Source organism: Mauremys reevesii, linkage group 3, assembly GCF_016161935.1.
Source record: "Mauremys reevesii isolate NIE-2019 linkage group 3, ASM1616193v1, whole genome shotgun sequence".
Taxonomy (NCBI): Eukaryota; Metazoa; Chordata; order Testudines; family Geoemydidae; genus Mauremys; species Mauremys reevesii.
This window is the reverse complement of record NC_052625.1, coordinates 162,515,807-162,541,477: the sequence shown is the minus strand read 5'-3', so window position 1 is coordinate 162,541,477 and position 25,671 is coordinate 162,515,807. Positions and strand designations below refer to the sequence as shown.

At 41.4% G+C, this 25,671-nt stretch overlaps 1 protein-coding gene across 6 annotated transcripts in view; it reads right to left on the bottom strand.

Moving 5' to 3' along the window:
- Window positions 1-25,671, bottom strand: part of DST (dystonin) — a 436,076-nt gene that overhangs the window by 234,081 nt on the left and 176,324 nt on the right. For 5 of the 6 annotated variants that reach the window (XM_039528295.1, XM_039528296.1, XM_039528299.1 and 2 more), the window contains 3 exons: window positions 13,585-13,674; window positions 10,517-10,594; window positions 7,735-7,827 (listed from right to left, as the gene is read on the bottom strand). In XM_039528295.1, coding sequence (XP_039384229.1) covers window positions 7,735-7,827; window positions 10,517-10,594; window positions 13,585-13,674 — 261 coding nt within the window. Of the gene's footprint in view, window positions 1-7,734; window positions 7,828-10,516; window positions 10,595-13,584; window positions 13,675-25,671 lie in introns of those variants that run through there. The other variant, XM_039528292.1, reaches the window with a different exon arrangement.

Below are 25,671 nucleotides of genomic sequence, written 5' to 3'. Positions count from 1 at the left end.
AGTCACTGAAACTGAATGCATATGCAACTCTCAAGAAGTACTTCTAATTGGGCCTGTTGCATGTCACTACCAGGACCACGTAAGCCCTGCCAGTCAGCTTCCCACACCCCTAGCAAGTGTCCTTTACTGTGCACGCTTTCCTGACTCTACACTAAAAACTCCTCTGTGCTGCTTCCATCTCTCCTACTGCTATCTCATTGTTCCACTGTGAAAATCAGGTCTCCCACACTAACACATTGTAATAAAAGTTAAAACTATTTGTGTGAGAACTTCAGTACCTTGCTTAAATATTGCACCCAATAAAAGAACTTTCCAATCAACTTGCAGAATAACATCCTAAAATGGAAACCTATCAACAGGCTAAACTGTGTTTGCTTCTTATAGTGAGACAAAGGTGCATAAAAACACTTAAAAAACAATGTTAGCCGTTTCAGCTGAGTGACTCCTTTTACTTTAACAGGAATTGCTTTGCTAAAACCCAAGAAAAGTTTCAAAATGTATCCGTAATAACCACAGTTGCCAACTTTCACAAGGTAAATGAACACCCCAACTTTCACAATAAGCCAAAACTCAAGCTAAACAATGGTCAAAACAACCCAATCCCAAACAAAACAAGGCGAAAACTAAGGCTTAAACAACCCAATCCCTAAGGACCCCAACATTCTATGTGACTAGATCCCCCCGACATGCAGTCTGGGACTGTGATGGGCCTGCTGTGCACCTGTGACTCTCTCCCCCGTTGCCCTCTCCTTGCCCCCTGCTTGCCAGGAGCTGATCAAAAAAAAAAAAAGCAACAAGGTACAAGCCAAACAAGCAACAAAGTACAAGCCAAAAACTAGCCAACAAGCAACTCGCAAGCCAATTAAGCCAAAAACAGCCACATTTCTGCATTTTTTCATGGGTTTGGCATGTCTGCTAATAACCCTAAGCACTTTACATCATTTCCTATTTTACTGAAGACATCCTATGAAACATTAAAAAGATGCTACTAGTTTTCAAAGAACAAGGATATAGCTGCCCCACTCCTGACAAATCTTAACAAGCAGTGCCTGAATTAAAAACTGAAAGCAATGCTTAGAAAATTTATCCCCTAACTGTGGTGGAATAGAATTTTGTCATGGGATAATGCTTACCATCTGCTAGGTAAGAAGACATTTATCAAAAATAAATGTAGATGCAATGCCAGGACATTTCTTTTCAAAGTGGGAGATATTTATACTGTGACAACATCCTATTCCATGGACTTTATTTGTATTAGCATTGGTATTATATATCAAATGTCTGGGGGAATCAGTCTGGCGTATATGAATGCAGCCATTTGTATGGTTCCTGTTCATATGGACGGTTGCTCCACTTACTGGTATTAAAAACTGTATTCTAATTAGCTTACAAAATAGACATAGAGCCTAATCCTGCATCCCCTCTTCAACAGCACTTCCATGAGGGGGGTTTGCACAACTGTGAAATGAAATTCAATTTCTTTTTTAAAATAAAAGTATTGTCCTTGTAAAAAGGACTCTATACTTATATGAATAAACTGCTGTATCAGTGTGTGACTCAGTTTTTAGGCATCCAATTTAATTTTCATCTAATTTTCAGAAGTTGGGTATTCAGCATCTTCTGAAAATCGGACCCCTTTAAAGTGGAAATCCAAAGATTAAGGCAGCCACAATCAGTGGTCACTTTTGAAAATGTTGGCCATTATGTTTTTTTGTTTTAATTATAAAAATGGGCTTTATTCTCTTTTTACTCTGCCCTACTCAGGGGGAGTCCCTTTGACCTCAAGAATTAAGAATTGGCCCTATATGGTATGCACATTTCCTAATAGCAGGCTATCCTCTTGTACTCCCTAAGAAGAGATCAAGGTTTGGGGGGAGGGGAGAAAGAATATGGATAACTGGCTAATAAATTCAGTATTTCTGACTACTGTCAAGTGCTGCTGAATATTCAGGGTACATAGTGGTTTAATGTGGCTGCTTTGCTTGTTAATGTACTAATTATGTATAACAGTCTACTGTTCTCTAATGTTAATGACAATAGCTGTATTGCAAAGACAATTGAATTATTTTATTTATTTATTTCTTTATAATTATTAATACTTGCTGGATGTATTAAAGTATCTTCCTAGAGACAGACAAGAAACCTGTGTGTTTAACACTCATTTTATAATGAGCTAACAATGCTTGCTAGCTATTTTTGAGTGTGAGACAAGGCCATCACCTCTCCATTTACAATAATTTCTATTATTCTTTGTTCTACATAAACCAAAAATGAGTAACATTAAGAGCACTCTCTTACATAGGTTATCTATTCTCAAAGAACCAGTGAAACAGTGAAGGTCAAAGAGAATTTACAACTGGCCATTACAAGTAATAAGAGCTTTCACAACTATGCATTCATGCCATCCTGTCTTAACACATGACTAATGAAAGTGTAAGCGATAAAATGACAAAGACTGAAACAAAAGAAAACAAGGTTAACTAATGATTGCTTGCTGAGACTTGTGTCACTGAAGTTAACAGAGAGTGTACTGTTAAATTGGAGATTCAGAAATGGGAAACTGAGGTTTCCCTCTAAACCAGACAGCTAAGACTTAGAAATATGATTATCCTAAAGCATGACAGGAAGCTACCACTGAACTCCAAGTGAAAACGTAGGGAATAAATCTGGACCCTGATGACACCAGTCACAAGACCTTAGACAGAAGCTAACCTGGACCATGATGACAAGCTGACCACTCCTGAAGTGAAGCTGAACACCATCAGCAAGTATGAAGACCCAGATAACCAACTAGTCACATGTGGCTGTATGTTAGATAAAAACAAAGCAAAGGACCAAATTCAAAGCCACTGGAGTTAAGGATGAATTTCCCCAAAGAGTATTAAAGAGAGACTACAGACAGAATTTATCTGAAACACACGCACACATCAACAGGTGAAAACTATACCTAGATAACAAAAGGATTAGATACAATCTTTAAACTATTAACACTGAACTTGACTATAACTTGATTTGTGTCTGTGAGCGAGGCTTGTGTGCAAACAAGAGGTTAAGATTAAGATACCAAACGGCCATGGAAGGTTATTGCTTAACTCATGGCATTCATCTGTTTACTGGTATATACACATAGCCTCCTTTTACTATAATCAAGAATATCCCTATGTGATTGCCTAACTTGTATTCTTTTATTGTTCTCCCAGTTTTTATACACAGAGTTACAGTGTTCATTTATTCTTTATAATTCCTTGCCATGTAGTTAGCAGGAATAAAGCAGACTCAGGTTGCCCTCTAAACTGACTCCAGAGTCTACCGTCTTTAAATAAGCAAAACTGGGTTTTAATGAGTTAAGATAGACTTTTAAATTGTCTCTTTATGGTCTCTTTTTGCCTCTACAGCACAGCAGATGAAGTGGAGAATCAGCACCAATGGGGCTTGCCACAGTTAACTAAAAATGTTGGTCCTCAGTACAACAGCAACCTTCTTATTAGAAACCAGCCAGGAGAGCTACCTTGCGTAGCACAGTAGAAAGCAGACCACATACAGGACTCTAGACAAAGAGCTAAACTTATGCCAAATACAACCTGAAACTTAAAATTGTTTATCTGAGCACCAAAGAAGGGCTCCAGAAAGGAAGCCAAGAGGACTACCTTCAAGCATAAACAGAAGCTCATGTCCACAGTTGTGTCAGCTTATCCGTGCAATTATGCCTCAAAATCAGAAAGAGCTGCTAAGCTTGTGGGTACTATGCAGGTACCCAACAGCTCACAGACTTCAGCAACAGAGAAAGACCCAGGAAAGGGATATGGAAAGTATCCGGTGAGATGACTTCAGGCAAAGTAAAAAAGGAATATGCTCTTAGTGGGTGAGTTTATGAGGCCTACCCAGCTACAGCTGGAGAGAATCAACCAGATGAGCCAAATGGCAATGTAATGTACCATGTTTAGGAGCGCAGTCTAAATATGACTGTTCAGTCCAACAGCTCATATGGCTATTGCCTTTGCTGAGGCAAGGTGGTTGAGGTAATATCTTTACTGGACCAACCTCTGTTGATGAGAAAGACAAACTCTGAGCTACACAGAGCTCTTCTTCATTGCATATTGCCTTTGTTGTGATTCTGATAGCTGCAACAACTCCAGAAAATCCAGCCCAGTTTTTTTAGCTGAGGTTTAGCAAATATGACATGTTGCTGGACGTGAGTTCTTCTGGGGGACAAAAATAGGGCAAGTATCTCCTTTAAAAGCTTTTATGCTCCAATGCTTCATGTTGGGAATCAAAAATCTCAAAGGTATGTAGCTTAATTCATCCCCTCTAACAGCCAAAGATTAGACCACTGACTGTGTTAACTCCATCTTTAAATCTTTGAAAAGATCAGTCCTTGACCTTCCACTGGCTGTTTTAAATCAGGAGCAGATTAAACATGAATCCTTGGGATGGTGGCCCAGTGTCTGGAGTGAGTTCAAGGCCAGCCAACTCTGCTAGAAGACCAAAAATAGGCATGAAAGGAGGATGGCAGGAGGAGCAGCCCAACTCCCAGGATCTCAATCCCATATCCACGTGATCAAAGCACAGAGGGCAGAAAAGCAGGCAGCATGCCTCATAGACTGCTGCCAGCCAAGAGGAGGAGTCAGAATAACCAAAGAGGCCACATGGATGCTGGGCGTCAAAATTTCACATTATGACCATTTAGTAACCTGACAAAGGAAATGCGAAGGCCAGGGTAGTTGGGCAGCCTTTGTGTGTCTGTCTACTTAGGTGCTCATATGTCCTTCACCACAATGACAATAGAGCATTTCGCAATTATTAGTGGATGTTATCCTCTAAACACCCCTGCGAGGTAAGGGACTATTATCCCCATTTAAAAAATGGGGGATGGTATCACACAGTAAATCTGTACTTGAGGTGGGAAGCTGAATCCAGAGTAGCTGGGACTGGGACACAGGTCTCCTTATCTTTATTATTATTTGTATTACCCTAGCACCTAGGGGCCCAAGTCACAGACCGAGACTCCATTATACTAGCTGCTGTACAAGCACAGAACAAAAAGAGGGTTCCTGCTCAGGGGGATGGGGGTGAATCTCTTGCATCTCAGCCTGGTGCTATATCCAATAGAGGTTTTCAGACTTTGTAGGCTGTGTACCCCTTTCCAAATAATGTTGTCTACAGTGTACTCCCATCTGAGCAGGGTCATAATACACCTATGATTAGAATGCCAAATCTTACTAAATAAAGTGTGTTGTCCGCCATTACAGGATTTTTCTCACGTATCCCCTGACGAGAGCTTGCGTACCCCTAGGGATATGCATACCCCAGTCTGAAAACCACTGCACTAGACCATCCTTCCTACTCTCGTCTGCAAGGAAAACAGTTACACGACTGAGTCAACAGATGCCTTGAGACAGACTGAGGAAGAATCAACTGGCAAACAGATTAGCATGGAGCAGAGACCAGAGTAAGGGTATGTCTACACAACTGCTGTGAGCATGCTTCCCAGACAGATATGCCTTAGCTCTGCTCAGGCTAGAGTGCTAAAACTAGCAGTGCAGCCAGGGTTAGCATGGGCAGCGGCTCAGATCCACCCAGATCCTCAGGGTATGTTCTCAGGCAGCTAGCCCGAGTCACTGCCTGTGCTACTCCCCACTACATTGCTACTTTTAGCATGCTAGCTCAAGCAGAGCTAGCACCTGCCTGTCTATCTGTGCTGGGAAGCACACTCCGAGCTGCAGTGTCGACATACCCTAACAGGCAAGAATACCAGTGGCAAAAACACATGTTGGCTGATTAGAGGAAAGAAATGATGCCAGCCCACACTGCATCTAAGAGAATGATGCTTTATCTGCATTTTATCATGCAGGGTGTGCAGGGCTGGATGGAACATGGGCTGCTGGGATGGGACACAGGTTAAGGATATGGGCGGCATGTGAAGACGAGTCTGACAATGGGAAACTGAGGAAGATAAAGTCTGTTGGGTGATAGTTTGGAAGTGCCTGAGACTCCTGAAGTTTGGCAGATTTGGGGCCTTTTTAATCTGGAAGTTATTTTCCTTCTTTCTTAAATCAGCTGTAATTAAATTCAGGACATTGGAAACAAAAGTTCATGCATTTATACAGATGATATTTTACAAAATTTGTACATATTTTTACAGGTCCAAATTCTACCTTTATTTATATATGTGTGACTCTATTTTCATTGGAGTTGTATAGGTATGAAGGAAGAATTTGCTACATAGGCCTGGTCTACACTGGGGGGGATGGGGAGGGTCAATCTAAGTTGTATTACAGTATTATTATATGTTAGATCCCTCATGTTCACTCTCCCTTGGATCTATTTACATCCCGTGAACCTGATTATCCCATCAACTGCATCAAGCTACCATGGACTTCAAAAGAAGTTGTGTGCACGCAACTGATGAGCGGATCAGACTCCAATGTGTAAAGAAATCTATATTATAGAGCAAAGGCGTTTAACTTAAAAATCACCTCTGAATTTGGTCCAGAGAGTGCACCCATTCATGTGCAAAGAGGCAGAACTCCCAACAATTTGAATTTCTAATTTTTAATTATTTAATATTTCCTAAAGTGGTTTAATAGTTATTTATTTTTAAAACTCTAGTTCTGTTCAAGTCTCACACATTAGATCACAGCTAGTGCATTTTGGTACAACATAACGTACAGGTTGGTGGAAACATTAAATGAGACTCTGGATTAGATCTGCAACTGCAACTCAAGAAGTTTCCTATTTAAGTCTTGTGCAGTTAGCCAGCTCATGGAAAAAATGGTCAACACCTTGTCAAAGTGGTTCACATAATTTATATATTTATTTCCTTCATTATTCTTTATAGATAGGGACAGTTACTTGAGGGTTTTACTCTCATCGTCATTTTACATGCACCCAAAACTCTCCTTGGTGCTTCACAATACTGATAACAAGATAACCAACAGGCCAATTCTGAAGGTGCTTATGCACAAGACATGAATAGTTCCAGTGAATATAAGGATACTTAACCCCTACCTGTTCCAATTTTCATAAATACATACAGTAACATAGCATTTTTCCTATATATTTATGCTCCTTCCTAGACCTGTTTAGGATTTACAGTTAGAAAGCATATGCATTACATCACCTACCTCCAGTGCCATTGTCAAACCCTAATTTTGAGAAGCAATTCTATACCACATACTGTAAAGATAAATTATACAGTACACAATCCAATCACTGTGCAAAAATGATGCCAGTTTAGTGTGATCAAGTATTACCATCACATGTATTGCCTTCAGAATGAAATGTTTTTAACAGATTTGTATTTTTAGAAAATGTTGGAAGTAATATTTTTTCAATTTTCAAAATCAGCAGTAAACTGCAACTCCAAAAAACAATTGTATTTTTCTGATCTTATTGTTCAACAAAAGAAGCCTGTATGTGAGCAACAAAACAAGACCCTTTTATTAGAACTGAAAGAAATGCACAGAAAGCATTGTTTTTTTAATAAAATTAACCATAAAATAGGCTACTTTTGTGATCTCTCTACAAATAGGGAATGAGATGTCTAACTAACTAGCTTATGATTCAATATGTGTATTTGATCATATAAGTCATCAGAATTTTCAAACACTGGAGAAGAGTGTTACACAGTTTCTACAGATTGCTACTGCAACTGATTCATGCACTCATAATAATTGCCTACCAGAAAACACAGGATCTGACTGAACATATATTGTCAAGAGAAACAAAGCTTACCTGAAAGTGCAAAATTATGGTCCATATTAACCCCAAAGTCAACTTGGGATTTCCATCTGTTATGTCATCATTTCTAATATTTACCAGTTTCACCTGCCATTGTGGAAAGAAAATATATGTAAAAGCTGAAAACATTTATTCTACCACTTGGGTTTGACTGTAAACTAAACACTACTTGAATTCGTAATGTATTTAGTAACAAACATATTAGGCCACATTTCAATACAATCTGTCTCCTTTATGCAGTGCAAAGGACCCAGCTTCTGGTTGTAACTGGACAGTTGAGAACCACCCTAGTGGGGAGGAACTCTCAGCTAGCATAAAGGTTCCTGTGCCAGCTGTCCCCCATCCCAGTGTAAGGGACATGTCAGAAATAGAGAGGCTGTGTTAGGGTGCAGTAGATCAGGGTGGGGACAGGAGTGGACTGTTGTAAGTCATCCCAGGGCCAAGAGCAGCACAGGACAGCCCTTAGACTGAGGGAGCTATAACTGGCTCCCTGGCACCCTCCCCTCCACCTACCCTCCTGCACCAAAGAGAGCTCAGCTGCAGGAGAGAATCTGGCCCACTAAACCAATGACCATATTTTATAATGTTTACATTTCTGATAATAATTAATCATATATAAGCACATATATAGCACTTCACACCTTCAAACTGTTTCACACATCTTAATTAATGAACAGGATTAAAATTACTAATTGAAGTTTCAAAATCAATGGTCAATCATATTTGCAACTCCAATAATCTCTCACTCAGAATGGAACAGGAGTACTTGTGGCACCTTAGAGACTAACAAATTTATTTGAGCCTAAGCTTTCGTGGGCTACAGTCCATTTCCTCAGATGCATAGAATGGAACATATAGTAAGATATATATATACATACAGAGAACATGAAATCATCTGTTGCCCATGAAAGCGTCTCTAAGGTGCCACAAGTACTCCTGTTCTTTTTGCTGATACAGACTAACACGGCTGCTACTCTGAAACTGTCACTCAGAATGGGTTACGGACAATTTTTGGTTATAATTTGCCTATTTAGTTTGTCAACTGAAGGATGACCCAAATAAAATGCACTTGATCCTTATATTAATCAATAATGATTTGTGTATGTTCTTTAGGATACAAACTGTATCAACATTTAATGTGTAAGGCCATATTTTCTTCTTGATCTGCCCACATAGATATCATTACTGTCAGTAGGCATTCCCCATGGAACAAGGAGACAATATATCCAAGAGTTATAAAAAAAAATTAAGATATCCTAATTTTTTCCCTCCTACTACATTATAAAAGCTGTTCAGTTTTGACAAAAATGTACACTACAGTCACATATGGATTTTATTTTACTCATTTGCTTTTCCAAAGTTAATCCTCACAATTATGAACATTAGGGGCCTATCTAACCTAAATCACAATACAGTATTCCAACAGGAAGTCACCCAGCCAATCTTCTGCAAGATGTCTTCCAAATATCATTTATAAACGAGCCTCCAGAGGACTGTGCCTTCTCTATTTCAGGGTTCTCGGGGGCTTACCCCAACTGCTGGCAAAGTTCCCTTATCCTGGAAGTCTGTGATAACTACTTGTGTGCAAGTATCATCTCCCTCCAGACTGGCAGCCCCTCTGGCAGGGGCACTGAAACCTTACACAAATCAGGGTCACATTGTCAACTTGCCAAGGACACAAGTGCTGCACCTAGCCTGTGTAAAATAGAGCAGACTGCATAGTAACCATCCTATTTAATATGGACATGCAGGATGAAAAGACCACCGATGCCACCAGACAATATTCCACCTTGATTCAAGAGTCCTGAATACTCAGATCATAACAGATCACTGTATGCTGAGACCTGTAATCTCCATTGACTGCTGTACCTTAATAAAAATGCACATGGTTGCGCATTGCATGTCTTATGGGTTTATTGAACCAGGGTCTCCCATTTAGCAGTAAGCTATAGCACTACCAAAACCCCAGTGTCTAGACTGCACAAATATGCTTTTTTTGATTATCAGCCTGTGCGACCATTTGTTTTCTTAGCGCAGATCCTATTCCCACTGAGGTTAGCTGCAAAACTCCCATTGACTCCAGCGGTGTAGGATTGAATCCTTATTGTGCAAATGTTACTAGATGACTCAGCAGGTGGCATTTCTTATTTAAAACAAATGTATTACTATTGTATCACTTTTCTATTCTTCCAGCAAGTGTTTAAAGCCAGCAAAAAATGCTTATTAGCACCGGTTCACAACTCACGGCTCTTCATGCCAGCTCTGCTGGCACCAAAGGGCTGTAAAGCAACCATAAGTAATTACTGGGGAATTCTCACAAATTACCTGTCCCGTGACATGAAGGCATCATAGGATGCAGGTTGGGAGAATTCCTTTGAAAAGGGAGCATTGGTCAGAGTGCTACTGTGCTCCAGCTATTCTCAGCTGCCAGAATGGCTACTTGGGGCCATTGACAGCTGGGTGCAAGTTAGGGCAATATCTGCAGCTGCTTTGCTGGGAGTGAGATGACACCCCCCACACACACACACCTCTACCCCAGAACAAGGGAGGAACAAAGGTGGCTTTACACCTTTGCTCAATATTTCCCCTATCACCAAGTGTCCACTACCATCAGTTCAGGCACCACAATAAATCAGATCTGTGTTTCTAACCATTTTTACTGTATGCATTTTAAAAAAGAACAAATAGCATAGCTGTTCCTTCCCTCATCAAGCTTCTATTAACTGTATAAGTGCAATTTTCACTTAAGTTTTATTTATTAAAACTATTACCGTACCTGGTGTTTTTTCAAATAGTCAAGTGCAATTTGTACATTCTGGAGTCTGTGAAAACGCATCCGACCTTTCTCTCGGGGCTAAAATTAGAAAATGAAAGTTGTGAGATTTTCCAAAGACCAAAACTTCTACAAGGTAAAAAAAATCTGATTTAAAAGTTTCCATTTTAAATCCTTAAAACACTAATGTTTCAACATCTATTACAAAAGTGTAACTGAAACTTAAGGAAAAGTAACTGAGCTATGAATTTATAGAAAGCCTGTTTTCATTGCAGTTGAAATTTATTTGCACAAGTAGTGGAGAGCAGAATCAAAGGACCCGATCCTGCAATCTGATCATTACGGTAGGTGCCTGTGTCCCTGCCAAGTGCTACTGATGTCAAGAGGGCTCCTCCTGGGCACAGGGGCCTACCCATATGAACAAGATTGCAGGCTCAAAGCCATAGTGGGAAATACCGTAACTAGATACTGCATCATAACAAAAGATTTACAACACTTCAGTTAAACCAAATCACAAATAATAATCATTTGTTATGATTATGAGCTGTCCAATTAATGACTCTGGTAACAATGTGATAAGAAAACTTACCTTACTATGCAGGTGCGATGTGTGTTTAGATTTTGTTTTTGTTTTAATTACATATTAATAAATATATATTTAGAAACATGTCATGAAAGTAAATTCTTTCCTACTAATAGAAATCCTATAACTGCTGTCTTAGTGCCTAACTGTGTACTCCTTCCTCAGGCAGAGTTTCATTAACTTCTGTTCTAGCAGAATTGTGTGATCTACTATTTGAACACTTATGAAAGTGAGGCATGAAGAAAGTTAAAGGATCCCCCTCATCCCAAAGCAAAAACAAATCAACAAAGAAGAAACTATAAAACAATTATGCATGGTGTGTTAATGGAAACATGGCAAAACAGCATGCAGTTAGTGTAAAATCACCCAGAGGAAGAATTACACAGAAAAGAAATTTTGTACTTAGCTGTCAGAGGAAAGTAGTTAAATTTATGTCATCATAATAGCCAAATATTAATATCCTTCTTCCTTATTTCAGATTTTTCACAAACTTTCCCAGTAATATGCTCAAGCATACTACAAACCACTTATACAGCTCAGCGATGAATATGAGTATTTCCTCAGACAATCTCTGTGAAACAGTCACATAGTCATAGATTTTCCTTAGTTGAACTATTTTCCCCCCTATGGGATATCACGTGTTTGCCAAGAGGAAACATGACAAAATGCAACTGGAAAAGCAGCATAAACTAAAACACAAAAATGGAATTTCAAGTTACCATATAAGATTTCAATCTGTTTTAAAACTACTGATAGGTTTGGATCAATCCCTGCAGTCTTTATCATAGAATAACTTCTATGAGTGGGACTAAGGACTACAGAATTGGCATCTTACTTTCCAAAAGAAGGAGAGTTTGCTGAAGTCCAGACTGTCAAAAAGTAACAATGTAAGATCACAGAGGGGAAATATTATATAGCTATAGTACAAGTGTCTTGAGACACATTACGCCCTTGGATGAAAGCACACAAATTCCAATGAAATCGCAACAGCAGCATGACACGTTGTGCATCCAAGGATAGAAATTGGCCCCCTAACATACAAAGTTGCTTTAGCAAACACTAGCAATGCGGGTTCTACAGAGGCATGAAACAACTTCCTTCGGACAAGCCAATACTCAGCATTTTACAGTTTTTAAGTAGATATTTCCCTTCTGGATGACATAAATCAGTCAAAAAATTGGTAATTCAGCATTTGTGCCATAAAACAAGCCCTACAAGCAATCAATATATTTACTAGCTGAAGCACTACACATATCTATGACAACTACCACTGTGCACTATCTACTTTGAAAAGTAACTATAGTTAAATCAGATCAACCATCTTTGTGATGATAAACTGCAAAAGAATATTTTCATAATTAATCTAAATTCCATAATTTCATATAATATTATGTTGTACACGTGTTGTATATGGGAGTTTTATTCCATTCAATGGAACCAAGATTTCACCCTTTGCTTATTATTTGCATAATTATTTGCATAATATAAATTACAGTGATTGAAAATAAAAAGAAATCTTAGTGTAACTGAATATAAAATAACATAATTCCATAATATTTTGATTGTCGCTTACATACTGTTGTATTTGTACAACGTTTGTAAGTGCAGTGATTGAAAATAAATGGAGATCTTAAAGCTTTGCATGTCACTGTTTGCAAATGAACTGAATGAAAAAAGTCTTTGTCCATATCTCCATCTTATCAGTCTTTCCCAGAACATGTATATCCTGGTTGATCAGCATGAGTTCTTTTGTCCTTTCCACTGAACTACTTCAGAACACCAAACTAACAGGTTACTTTTAAGTTAGCAGTCACCACACTTCAAATACTAAGTTAGTATAGTTATGGGGGTCGGCACCTACCCCCTTATCCTCATCCTCCACATCCTCATGCTGTTCATACGCGCATGCTTCTGTTGAACTCACCAACCGTAAGGTCTTCAAAAAATCTCGCTCCCTTGGCTAATGAATATAACAGACAGAAGATAGGACAGCAAAGACACAAGACAGACCACAAATGAAGAGAAGAGCATGAACAGAAGAACATAATGAAGAGAACAAATACCAAGCAAGGGAAGTAATGCTCACAAAGAAAGGAAATGACACCCGAGGAGTGGATTAGACAATTTCAGGGACATTTTTTCCTCGCTATTTGTACTTTGTTTTCTTTACTGTGAAACCATCCAACATTTGCTAAAGAAAATAAAGAAAAAAAAAGGAAAAGAGATAAAGAACCAGTGCATTAATCTATAAAAAGAAAGAAGTCTCATGATCATAGAAGAAAACTAACAAAAATAGTTCATATTTCCACACTGTTCATGGTGTGGTATGTATCAACAGAAATATAACTTACGCCTCTGGGATCAACAGTCGCATAGTGTGGGATATATCAAAGAGAATCCTAACAGCCCACATCTGAAGAGTTAGCAAACCGGATAAATGGGTATACAATGGCCTGAAATAATTGCACAGTGATTAAAAAAAGCTCACCAGGGTGTCCCCAGAAAGGACTTCTAAAAGGGAGATCAAGTTATGTCCATCCCTCAGGTCTTCATACAGATCATTCACATGCTTGCGAACCTGCAGAAACAGAGAAGGAGAGAGAAATGAAATTTAAGATGCTGTATCTTTCCAAGAATTCACAATGATATTTAATTCAGTTTTTCTCTAATGTACACACTCTTATATATCTCAACATGTCACTCCTGGTTTGTTCAGTCACTATGCCAAGAGAAATACACAAACAAAATTAGCTGCAATGTAAACTTATATTCAACCCCCTTCCACATTTTCCATATTTTTATATTTTAGTAAATATGAAAAGATGAACAGTGGAAAGGCCACAACATAGGTAACAAATTGACAAAGTAATCACGGTGTAGTCCCTACCATGTTTACTGACGCCAAATACCTATCTATTTTGGCCTATGTAAGGATCAATTAAGGAGGACACAGTTCAGACCCAAGTCAGAATAAATTGCAGGGAAAAAAAAGACAGAGCTAAATCCTGCCCTGATTTACAGCCCATGCAAATTGGCTGGATCCAGGCAAAAATGTAACCCATATTTTGGCCCCTGAACCAAATACAGCAAAAAACTAGTAGAAACCCATCACTCATTAATCAACAAGAACGTAACTCATCATTCTCAGCTTTCCCTCTTAAACAGTGTATCTTCCCCTGGCTCACTTTTCTATCCATCCCATAGCTCTAATGAATCATTATATTCAACTAACCCACTGAGTTCTAGTTCCTCAAACAGTACTTCTACCACCTCTTCAGAAAGTAACTTTTAACCTGAACACACTCCTTAGGCCAGATTCTGGCTTCAGTTACATCCATGAAAGAACAATAACATCAATTGTGCTGCACAAGAATAAAGAAGGGCAGAATTTGGCCATGATTTAAGATCCAGCAGTTCTGAGAGGACTGTCAACATTTCTAACTACTCTGATTTTGGATTATTTTGGCACAAGAGAGCTATCCAACATACTAAATTGGGACACAGAGGCTCTCATTTCTCAGAGGCAGAGACTTTTGACATTGTGGGGCTTTATCTACATCCTATTTTGGGTCCCCATTAAAACACCATGCAGCAGTGTTCCCCAAACTTTTGAGGGTCGCTCCCCACCCTTACCCTCTCTGCACCCCCCTTCGGAGTCTGAAGCGGGGCCGTGACTCAGGGGAATGCAGATAGGGGGACGACACTGGGGCCACAGCTGGGGGTGGATGTGGGGCCGGGAGTGGTGCGGGGCCGGGGCTGCGGCCAGGGGTGGGAGCAGAGCCACAGCTGGGCTGTAGTGAGGGCCAGCAGCCAGACCTACAGCCAGGTGCAACGCCAGCCCCGCCCCGTTCCCGCCCCCTGCCTCAGCTGGGAATGGAGCTGCAGCCAACGGCTGAGGCTGGGGCGAGGCTGGGAACAGAGGCACGTCAAGGCTGGGGACGGGGCCAGGTGCAGGGCTGGGAGCCGGAGATGCAGCTGCAGGCAGGACTGGAGCAGAGCTAGGCTAGGGGCAGGGAGTGGCTGGGTGGCACTCCCTGCACCCGTGAGGGCTGGCCTGGGCCCCGCTGCACCTCCCAAACGTTCCTAAGCACCCCCCTAGGTGGTTTACCCCACAGTTTGTGGACCTCTGGCTTACAGGAAGCTTTCTGAGCTTCCAGAGTACTGTCTGATTGTGGCATGCAAAAGGGCAGACAGTTTCTTCTTAGGCTTTTATTCCCTCCACAGGAGCTAAATTCTTCTGCAAATGTGGGATCTACGAGATGATCTCTCAACTGTCAGCACATCTGTGTGCGTGAGAACAGCATCAGGAATCAATCCAATTCCTCTTCTGCTTGCAGTGGGGAACTAGTTCTGGGCTATGGATTTGTATGTTATGAAACAAATAATTAACATATTTGTTGCTAGGTTTAAATAAATGTATTTTAGTTCAAGGTACCTTGTTCCTACTGCAATTTACAAGACTGTCAATCTTAAATGGGACTAACATCAGAAGCACATTTATGTTTATGTTGAAAACTAGTCCAAACAAGCCATCTGGAAGATTTTTTCCATAATGAATTACGACCGACATTTTCCAAAATACTTATGTATCACATCCACACAGCAAAGGCAATATAATTCTACTTCTGGACATTAGATCGGGTTAGATATATTGTCAATTGTAAAAGGAGGTTAAATTCCAAAAGAAAACATTTTGGTAATACCAAACTACCGTGGAAAAAACAAAAAACAAAACAGCTATTCATAGGGTATAATCTGGCCCAAATACAAACAGGAAGTACCAGAAATGTCATTAATGTTATCGGGGGGGGGGGAAGAGATTCCCCAATTTTTTTAAAGTTGAGGTCCCCCTAAGGGAAATCACAACCAATCACAGCCCCACTGCAACCCCATCTTAATTTAGAAATCCTCTGCACCCTCCGCAGCTAAATCTTTGCCCATCCCCCTCACCCAACACACACTTTGGGAAACACTGGGGTACAGGGGGGACCCTGGAGCTCTGAGCCCCCATGGGTGGTGGGGACTCCAGAGCTCCCAGCAACCCCATAGCTGCTCAGTCCCTTCCCATTTTATCATGGGATATTTTTAGTAAAAGTCAGGGACAGGTCATAGAATCATAGAATATCAGGGTTGGAAGGGACCTCAGGAGCAGGACCAATTCCCAACTAAATCATCCCAGCCAGGGCTTTGTCAAGCCTGACCTTAAAAACATCTAAGGAAGGAGAGTCCACCACCTCCCTAGATAACCCATTTCAGTGCTTCACCACCCTCCCAGTGAAAACGTTTTTCCTAATATCCAACCTAAACCTCCCCCACTGCAACTTGAGACTATTACTCCTTGTTCTGTCAGCTGCTACCAGTGAGAACAGTCTAGATCCATCCTCTTTGGAACCCCTTTTCATGTAGTTGAAAGCAGCTATCAAATCCCCACTCATTCTTCTCTTTCACAGACTAAACAATCCCAGTTCCTTCAGCCTCCCCTCATAAGTCATGTGCTCCAGCCCCCTAATCATTTTTGTTGCCCTCCGCTGGACTCTGTCCAATTTTTCCACATCCTTCTTGTAGTGTGGGGCCCAAAACTGGACACAGTACTCCAGATGAGGCCTCAGCAATGTCAAATAGAGGGGAATGATCACGTCCCTCGATCTGCTGGCAATGCCCCTACTTCGACAGCCCAAAATGCTGTTAGCCTTCTTGGCAACAAGGGCACGCTGTTCACTCGTATCCAGCTTCTCATCCACTGTAACCCCTAGGTCCTTTTCTGCAGAACTGCTGCCTAGCCATTCGGTCCCTAGTCTGTAGCAGTGCATGGGATTCTTCCGTCCTAAGTGCAGGACTCTGCACTTGTCCTTGTTGAACCTCATCAGGTTTCTTTTGGCCCAATCCTCTAAATTGTCTAGGTCTCTCTGTATCCTATCCCTACCCTCCAGCATATCTACCACTCCTCCCAGTTTAGTGTCATCTGCAAACTTGCTGAGAGTGCAGTCCACGCCATCCTCCAGATCATTAATGAAGATATTTAACAAAACCGGCCCCGGGACCGACCCTTGGGGCACTCCACTTGATACCGGCTGCCAATTAGACATGGAGCCATTGATCACTACCCACTGAGCCCAACAATCTAGCCAGCTGTCTATCCACCTTATAATCCATTCATCCAGCCCATACTTCTTTAACTTGCTGGCAAGAATACTGTGGGAGACAGTATCATAAGCTTTGCTAAAGTCAAGGAATAACACGTCCACAGCTTTCTCCTCATCCACAGAGCCAGTCAACTCATCACAGAAGGCAATTAGGTTAGTCAGGCATGACTTGACCTTGGTGAATCCATGCTGACTGTTCCTGATCACTTTCCTCTCCTTTAAGTGGTTCATAACTGGTTCCTTGAGGACCTGCTCCATGATTTTTCCAGGGACTGAGGTGAGGCTGACCGGTCTGTAGTTCCCCGGATCCTCCTCCTTCCCTTTTTTAAAGATGGGCACTACATTAGCCTTTTTCCAGTCATCTGGGACCTCCCCCGATCGCCATGAGTTTTCAAAGATAATGGCCAATGGCTCTGCAATTACATCCACCAATTCCTTTAGCACCCTCGGATGCAGTGCGTCCGGCCCCATGGATTTGTGCTCATCCAGCTTTTCTAAATAGTCATGAATCACTTTTTTCTCTACAGAGGGCTGGTCACCTCCTCCCCATGCTGTGCTGCCCAGTGCAGCAGTCTGAGAGCTGACCTTGTTTGTGAAGACAGAGGCAAAAGAGGCATTGAGTACATTAGCTTTTTCCACATCCTCTGTCACTAGGTTGCCTCCCTCATTCAGTAAGGGGCCCACACTTTCCTTGACCTTCTTCTTGTTGCTAACATACCTGAAGAAACCCTTCTTGTTACTCTTAACATCTCTTGCTAGCTGCAACTCCAAGTGTGATTTGGCCTTCCTGATTTCACTCCTGCATGCCTGAGCAATATTTTTATACTCCTCCCTGGTCATTTGTCCCATCTTCCACTTCTTGTAAGCTTCTTTTTTGAGTTTAAGATCAGCAAGGATTTCACTGTTACACCAAGTTGGTTGCCTGCCATATTTACTATTCTTTCTACACGTTGGGATGGTTTGTTCCTGTAACCTCAATAAGGATTCTTTAAAATACAGCCAGCTCTCCTGGACTCCTTTCCCCCTCATGTTATTCTCCCAGGGGATCCTGCCCATCAGTTCCCTGAGGGAGTCAAAGTCTGCTTTTCTGAAGTCCAGGGGCCATATACTGCTGCTCTCCTTTCTTCCTTGTGTCAGGATCCTGAACTCGACCATCTCATGATCACTACCTCCCAGGTTCCCATCCACTTTTGCTTCCCCTACTAATTCTTCCCGGTTTGTGAGCAGCAGGAAGAGCTCTGCCCCTAGTTGGTTCCTCCAGCACTTGCACCAGGAAATTGTCCCCTACACTTTCCAAAAACTTCCTGGATTGTCACTGGCTTCTGTGAATTTTTCTTTATTGCCCATGACCTGTCCATGACTTTTACCGCAAATAGCCATGACAAAATCTTAGCCTTACCTATGACTTCCTTAGTAAGTGTTGTCAGAGTTGTACCGGTGTGGTGCTCTGCTCTCTCCAATGTTGATATCACTCGGCTGCGTGCGTGAGTTCCCTCTGTGTGCTGCCCCAGCTCTGCGCAGATAGCTGACACAGCAGACCCGACGAGAACCCCCAATAACCACAGAGTCCAGTAAGATGCAAAGTCACGTCGACTAGGTTTATTGCGACCTCGGACACAATGGCAGTTCCCTGTAGGTTTCTTAGCCTAATTCAGGGCATACTACGAGAAAGTGCCTCTTGGCAATGGACCCGGCTCAGTCAGTGGCGGGAATTTCCACTGCCCCCTCGGCCGGACCAAGATTCCGCCCCAGGAGTGCATTCTTATACACAGATACAAACAAGTTACACATCACACCTGATGTATTGAGGGGCCACCTTTCTACGTAGCAAGGTACAACCCCTCTACGTATTAAGGTGCTGCCTCTCACCTTGTACATGTTGGTTCAATCAAAACAACTCTATCCATCATGTTACCCTTTTGCCCCTGTCATTGGGACGGGCCAGCCTATTCTTTGTTATCTGTGTGGAATGTGCAAGTATGTGAATGTTCTGATATCTAGTGTTCAGTACCTTTTAGGTACGTATCTTCTTGCAGCATCAGCCCTTTCCTTGCTTCTGTGAGCAGGGCCTGCCTCTGGCTCACAGCTTAACTTTGCTCTTTAGCTAAGTCTTGTTCATTACTTCAGTTCAGGCCTCAGGCCTCATACTGGGCCTTTATCAGGGCCTGTACTTACTACAGTAAGTAACTTACTGGATCTTAAGTTCTCACAATAGCACTTGCTATGACTGAGCTAAGATGCCACCCATTTTTTCATTGGTGATGGAAATGGAGCAAAAAATGAATGCCAGTGGGAGTAAGCACTGCAAAATTGACAGAAAAAAAATGAGCTTTTAACCCAAACTGGACATAGGATTTTCTTCTTATTATGACACCTTGTAAATGCAAGACCTTGTGGCTAATATGCCAAACCACTGTATCCATCTGTAAAGTCATCAACATGAGGCAGCACTTTGAATCAAAGCACAGTAACTTCAACATGGCCCATCCTCTTGACAGTGTTGCAAAACATGACAAAATTCAAAATTGAAAATCGGAAGTCTTCGTATCACACTTCAAATGTCATTCTCACAACATCAGCAACTGTGCAGGAAAAAGCAATAGCTGCTTCTCTTTGAATAATGTGGGTACTAACTAAAAAGAAAAAGCCTTTCCTGGATGCCAAACTTGTGAAGCAGCACATGTGAGAAATACTGAAGGAGTTTTTTCATAGAAATAAAAACAAAGATGACACTGTGAACCATGTGAAACAAGTTCCTCTGCCTGATTCCACAGCAGTGGGAAGACTGGAGGTAATTTACGAGGACTGTCTGTCAGTCTGCTTTCCGATTTAAAAAACTCTAAATACATGTTTCTTGCAGTGGACGAATCAAGTGACGTAAGTGACACTACCTAGCTTTTGCTATTTCTTAGATTTTATGATGCTGAAATTTTCAAGGAAGAATTGTTGTGCTTAGTACAATTAGAAACCTACACCACAGGAGAGAGCATTTTTGCAAAAGTAATTTGAAAAAAATTATTTAGATCTGCAGAAAGTAAACTTACTTGTTACAAACTTGCTTCCCTCCATGACAGGGAAAGAGAAGGGCTTTTTTTATGTTTGGCAGAGACACACCCTTCATTAAACACACTTCACTGCATAATTCACCAGACTGTTTTGTGTGGTAAACTGTCTGGGGACTTGAAAAAAAAAAACAATGGATATTGTGATGAGATTAGTGAACTACATACATTCAACTTCTAGCTTGCAACATCATCTTTTAAAAGCTCTTTTACAAGATGTTTCAGCCAAATACAGTGACCTGTTGCAGCACAACGATGTTCACTGGTTAAGTAAGGGGTGCATGCACGAGAGATTTTGTGCTCATCAAAAAGAAATAATAGAATTTCTTTGAAACCACATGACCAATAAGGCTTGCTAGTTCCTGGAATTTATGAATGATATCCCCTCTGTGTCACAACTAGCTTTTCTGTGTAATATTATTGGTCACTTGAATTCCCTCAACTTGCAGCTCCAAGGCTGTGAAAGCAGTGTTTGAAAAAGTGTGTGCCTTTCAGAGGAATCTTGAAAATCTTTCAAGCAGTCTCAAAGGTGAAAGTAAGCCAGTCCGGTCTGGTACGGCGTACCGGCAAGAGCCAATACGCCGTGCTGGACTGCACCGGCTTCCACGGCTGGGATTTAAAGGGCTCAGAGCTCCCCGCGGCAGCGGGCAGCCCAGAGCCCTTTGGATCCCGGCAGCAGTTCCAGTGGCCGGGCTGGGGCCGGGATTTAAAGGGCTCAGAGCTCCCTGGGGCTGCGGGCAGCCCAGAGCCCTTTGAATCCCCGCCACAGCTCTGGCGGCCCGGGCTGGGGCCAGGATTTAAAGGGCTCGGGGCTCCCCTCTGTGGCAGGAGCTCTGGGCCCTTTAAATCCCTGCCCCAGCCTCGCAAAGCTCGGGGTTCCCCCCGGCGGCTGGAGCCCCGGGCCCCTTAATTTGCCCTTTCCAACATTGTGTGTTGCTGCTACACATGGAACCTCGAAGAAAATGCTACAAGAATTCCTAAACACTTTGATCAAAAATTTTAAAATTCCAAAGGATTTGCTTTTATTTGTTCATGAGCCATTTGTTGTCTATGCCAATGGACCTTGCCCTTCTGAAGCAAAAAACATTCTTGATTCAATTTATGAAGATGCCTTTCAATTAGAAATTGTAAGGCTCCAGAGTCAGATATCTTGAAGGCAAAATTCAGAGAAGTGAGACTTTGTGATTTCTAGACTCAACATGCTAACCAGTTTCAGAATAGCCAGAATCTAGCCATCTAGATTTTTTAACTATGTTCGGCTCAGTGTACCTCTGCGAATCTTGGTTTTCTACCATGAACAATATAAAAAACCAATACTGCAATTGCCTAAAGAGAGGAACATCTTCATCAGTGCATGTACCTTGCCATGACCTCCTACAAACCACTCTTCACAAAGCTTACCAAAGATCATCAATGTCACCTCTCCCATAGCGATTGCCAGAAACATGGGTAAAAATTTTGATTTATAAACTTTGTTTAAAGATAGAAACACCAATACTTATGTTGCAATCAAGGTCTTTATTCATTGGCAATTGAAGTTTGGGGTTTTTTTTTGTGGGGTGGGAGAGGTTTGTTCAGTCTTGTGCACAAATGGCCTGCCTCTAGTCACGAAATTCTCAAATCGGCCCTTGGGTAGATGTAATTGAGTGTCACTGTTCTAGAGACTCTGGAGAGTCTTGTCTATTCTACGTCCCCCATCCCCTCCCGTGAAGACAGTGTGCCTCACATTTAGGTAACTACTAGTATAACATCATGCAGATAGACGTCTGTAACAAGATGTCTGAATTTTTTGATGTTTGTATTGAGCTAAAATCTTGAAGTTTGGAACACGTATTTATTATGGACCTCTGACGTCTCCCATTGAGACCAATGAAAGGTCAGTCTACATTTACATTATGAGAATGCCTCCGATCCTCACTCATACAGACACTTTGCATAGCTGGTGTAAAGGCAGCACACACAGCATTTACTCCCCCTAGGCCTCCTGGCCCCAGTCCTGCATCCTATCCACCAGACCCTTTTGCAAACCAAAGAGACAGGAAGGCAAAAACCTCCAAACTTTTGGAAAATGAACCTACAAACCTTTTAGGATTCTTCCATCACCAATCACAATTCACAGCATAGAGCTAATGTCATTATTTTGGTGCCTTTGGTTAAATGTCTGTGTTTAGAGTTTTCACCCATTCTTCTATTTGCTTTCAGCAGCATTAATTAAGGAACATAGAGAGACCTATTTTTTCCATCTCTGTGTCCACACGAAGAAATCTGCTTTAAAAAGATTCCCAAGAGAATACTCTCATCACATAGCAGGGAATATCATTAGACAACCTATACTTTTACTGTAAAACCTACCAGTCCAGAAATACAAAGGCTAATTCTGATCTCACTTACACCTGTACAGAGCAAGAGAAACTCCACTGAGGTCAGTGAGTTAACTCTTGCTGGAATATGCATAAAACAGAAATATACTTTTGGAGATTTTCTTTTAACATTCTAAACCAGCAGTTATGAAACGGTGGGTTGGGACCCCCAAGTGGGTCACGACCCCCTTTGAAGGAGGTCTCTAGGGCTGGCTTAGACTTGCTGGGGCCCGAGGCTGAAGCCTGAGCCCCACTGCCCAGGGCCAAAACCAAAACCCGAGGGCTGTAGCAGCAGGGCTCAGGTTGCTGGCCCCCTACCTGGGGCTGAAGCCCTTGAGCTTCAGCTTCGGCCCCTCCTGCCCAGAGCGGTGGGGCTCGGGTTTTTGCCCACTCCTACCCGGGGTAGTGGGGCTTGGGTGGGCTCAGGCTTCGGTCCCTGCTCCTGGGGTCATGAAGTAATTTTTGTTGTCAGAAGAGGGTCACGGTGCAATGAAGTTTGAGAACCCCTGTTCTAAACAACTGAATTTCAAGATCAAGCATTAAATTATTTCATTTTCTCACTATGATCAAACCGAGCTGGGGTCTACCAGTCAGTGAGCTCATTTATTTAATGAACATGCAGCAACCTCTCTCAGCTGTTCTATCACTATCACTCTCAAAATAAATAATATTGTTGTGTCTGTCTGACACCAACAGTGTAGGTCAGGGACAAATACGTGACAGGGTCTCCTGAGCCTAGAGGATTTTCAAGGGGTTTGGGGAGTGCTATGCTGTGCTGCACATGTGCAATGCTTTTTATTTTAAAATAAATCAATACATGAACTTTGAGTTTTATTTTCCTTTCAAGATACCATAGTGGTTGGAAAAGGCCAATTCTTATTTCCTAAACTGTCTGCGGCAAAGGCAGATAATTTCGGGGGAAGATATAGCTGCACTCCTGAAGAGAATAGTCCCCCAAGTCAGTACACCCTCTTCCAGTGTGCAAACAGAGCTCCAGAACAGAGCAGATCCATTGTGCAGTATTGCCAGCCAAGAGGAATGCAGCAAGCTGGGGGGAGAGGAAAGGAACAGCATATCATACACACACTCCCTTCAACACTACTCTGGAGAGTCACAGGGCTGCCCAGTTTATAAGTGAGCTAATAGTGGGACCAGAACATACTGATGTTAATTTCTTCACCTCAACTGCTTGCTCTTTTTCACTTAATAGAGAATATCTGTGGCTGTGTGTGTTGTTGTTGGGGGGCGGGGAGTTATTATTCCAGTCTCTCTCCCTCAACACAATCTTGTTTATCTTTTACTGTCTCCTATTTCTTCTTTCATTTCTTATTCCTGTGAGTTTGTCCCACGTGTGCCCATTTTACACAAATCCTGAGCCGCCTTCTCACCCATTGTCAAAATGCAGAACTATACAAAGCAGAAAGAGACAGTGTGGTCTACTGGTTAAAATAAAGAGACTGTGCATCAGAAGGCTCTTGTTTCAGTTCCACCACAGACATACTGTGTGGTCTATAAGGGAACTCACCTAAAATCTATGTACTTCATTTTCCCTTTCTTTTTTAGTTTCAATTGCTGTGCTTCTACAGCCCTTTGCAACACTAGTCTGCTTGTGCTATGCTGAAAGCTCTCTCAGACACAGAGCGCTTCCTCCTCCTCATGTGCCACAGTCGTGAACAGATGATCAGAGGTAAGAACTGAAACCATATTATCCTTTTACCAGAAGGTGGCAATCCTAAGTATGTATTAGACAGCAGCTAAGGGAAAGAAGAAGAGCACTTTGCAAGATGCAAATAAAATTTATTTCAATCACAACTAAAGCATGCAAAGCACATATCATGAACTGAGTCACCAGGAGAGGACAAACAAATACAATTCCCAAAACTGCTGAAAATAAATAGGTGCATAGTTCTAGCTTGTGTTCTGTAGCTTATCCTTGTACTTGATACATAAAGAATGTACGTGACACAGTAATTACATCAAAACCCAGTTATTATAAAACATTATGAAATCTGGTATGTATTTGCAATTTTTTTAATGTGAAGAGTGGTTTGATTTAAATTATTTATGCAAATTACCCACAGGCAATTTGAATCTAGCTGGAAAATTAATTTATGATAATGATATAATAAATATTCAGTGTTTGCCACGTAAACCAAATGATCACTCAGGTGGCTCTTTCTGAGAGAGAAAAAATGCAATCTTGCAAAGTAAACCACCTTTTCCAGAGTACTGTCATACGTCTCACAGATATTTCAAATACAGCTTGGCACTGTTTATGGAGTGAATGTGGTAGGTTAAAGGAGAAAACAGTGAACTGAAACTAAAAATAAAAATGTAGATTTAAAATAAGAACACATTTCCTGAAAGAACCTGAATTATGCAGTGGAATTATCTGGCTAAAAAAGTAGTTGAGGTGGTTTTTAAGACTAGATGACCTGGAATTCTTTTCAAGCTCTGCTATCTACAGATCTGGAAGCAAAGTTAATATGGTTTCAAAACGTTTTCCCATTTTGCCAAAGGCAAATTAGATTAGAACTCAAGAAGTCAGAACAATAAGGGGTTGGATTGGAAAAAAATGTGAACACTTAACTGCCACTGATTTTTGGGTCCAAACCTACATCCACTGAAGTTCAATGACTTCAGCTAGATCAGACCAATCACGCCCTCTCACCGTGAGATTTACAATATCTTTAAAGTTATATTTTAAGGATCTAATCCCCAGTAAATTTAAATCACTGGAAAGACTCCCATTCACTTCAATGGGATTTGGATCAGGCCTATGGAACCAGTACTCAGAGTGTTAGTTCTAGGCAGCATATTGAAGTCATCCACCTTTCAGCCACAGCTTTTCTGAGATAAGGCTCACATGGACATTTACAAAGGCTACTATAATTACACCATTCAATTTAAAATGTCACCAACAGCCAAGTCTCTCTGATGAGAAACTTGTGTGGCCTTTGCAGAAAGCTCCTAACATCATGTTGGGATTCTACAACTTCCAGGAAAGTGT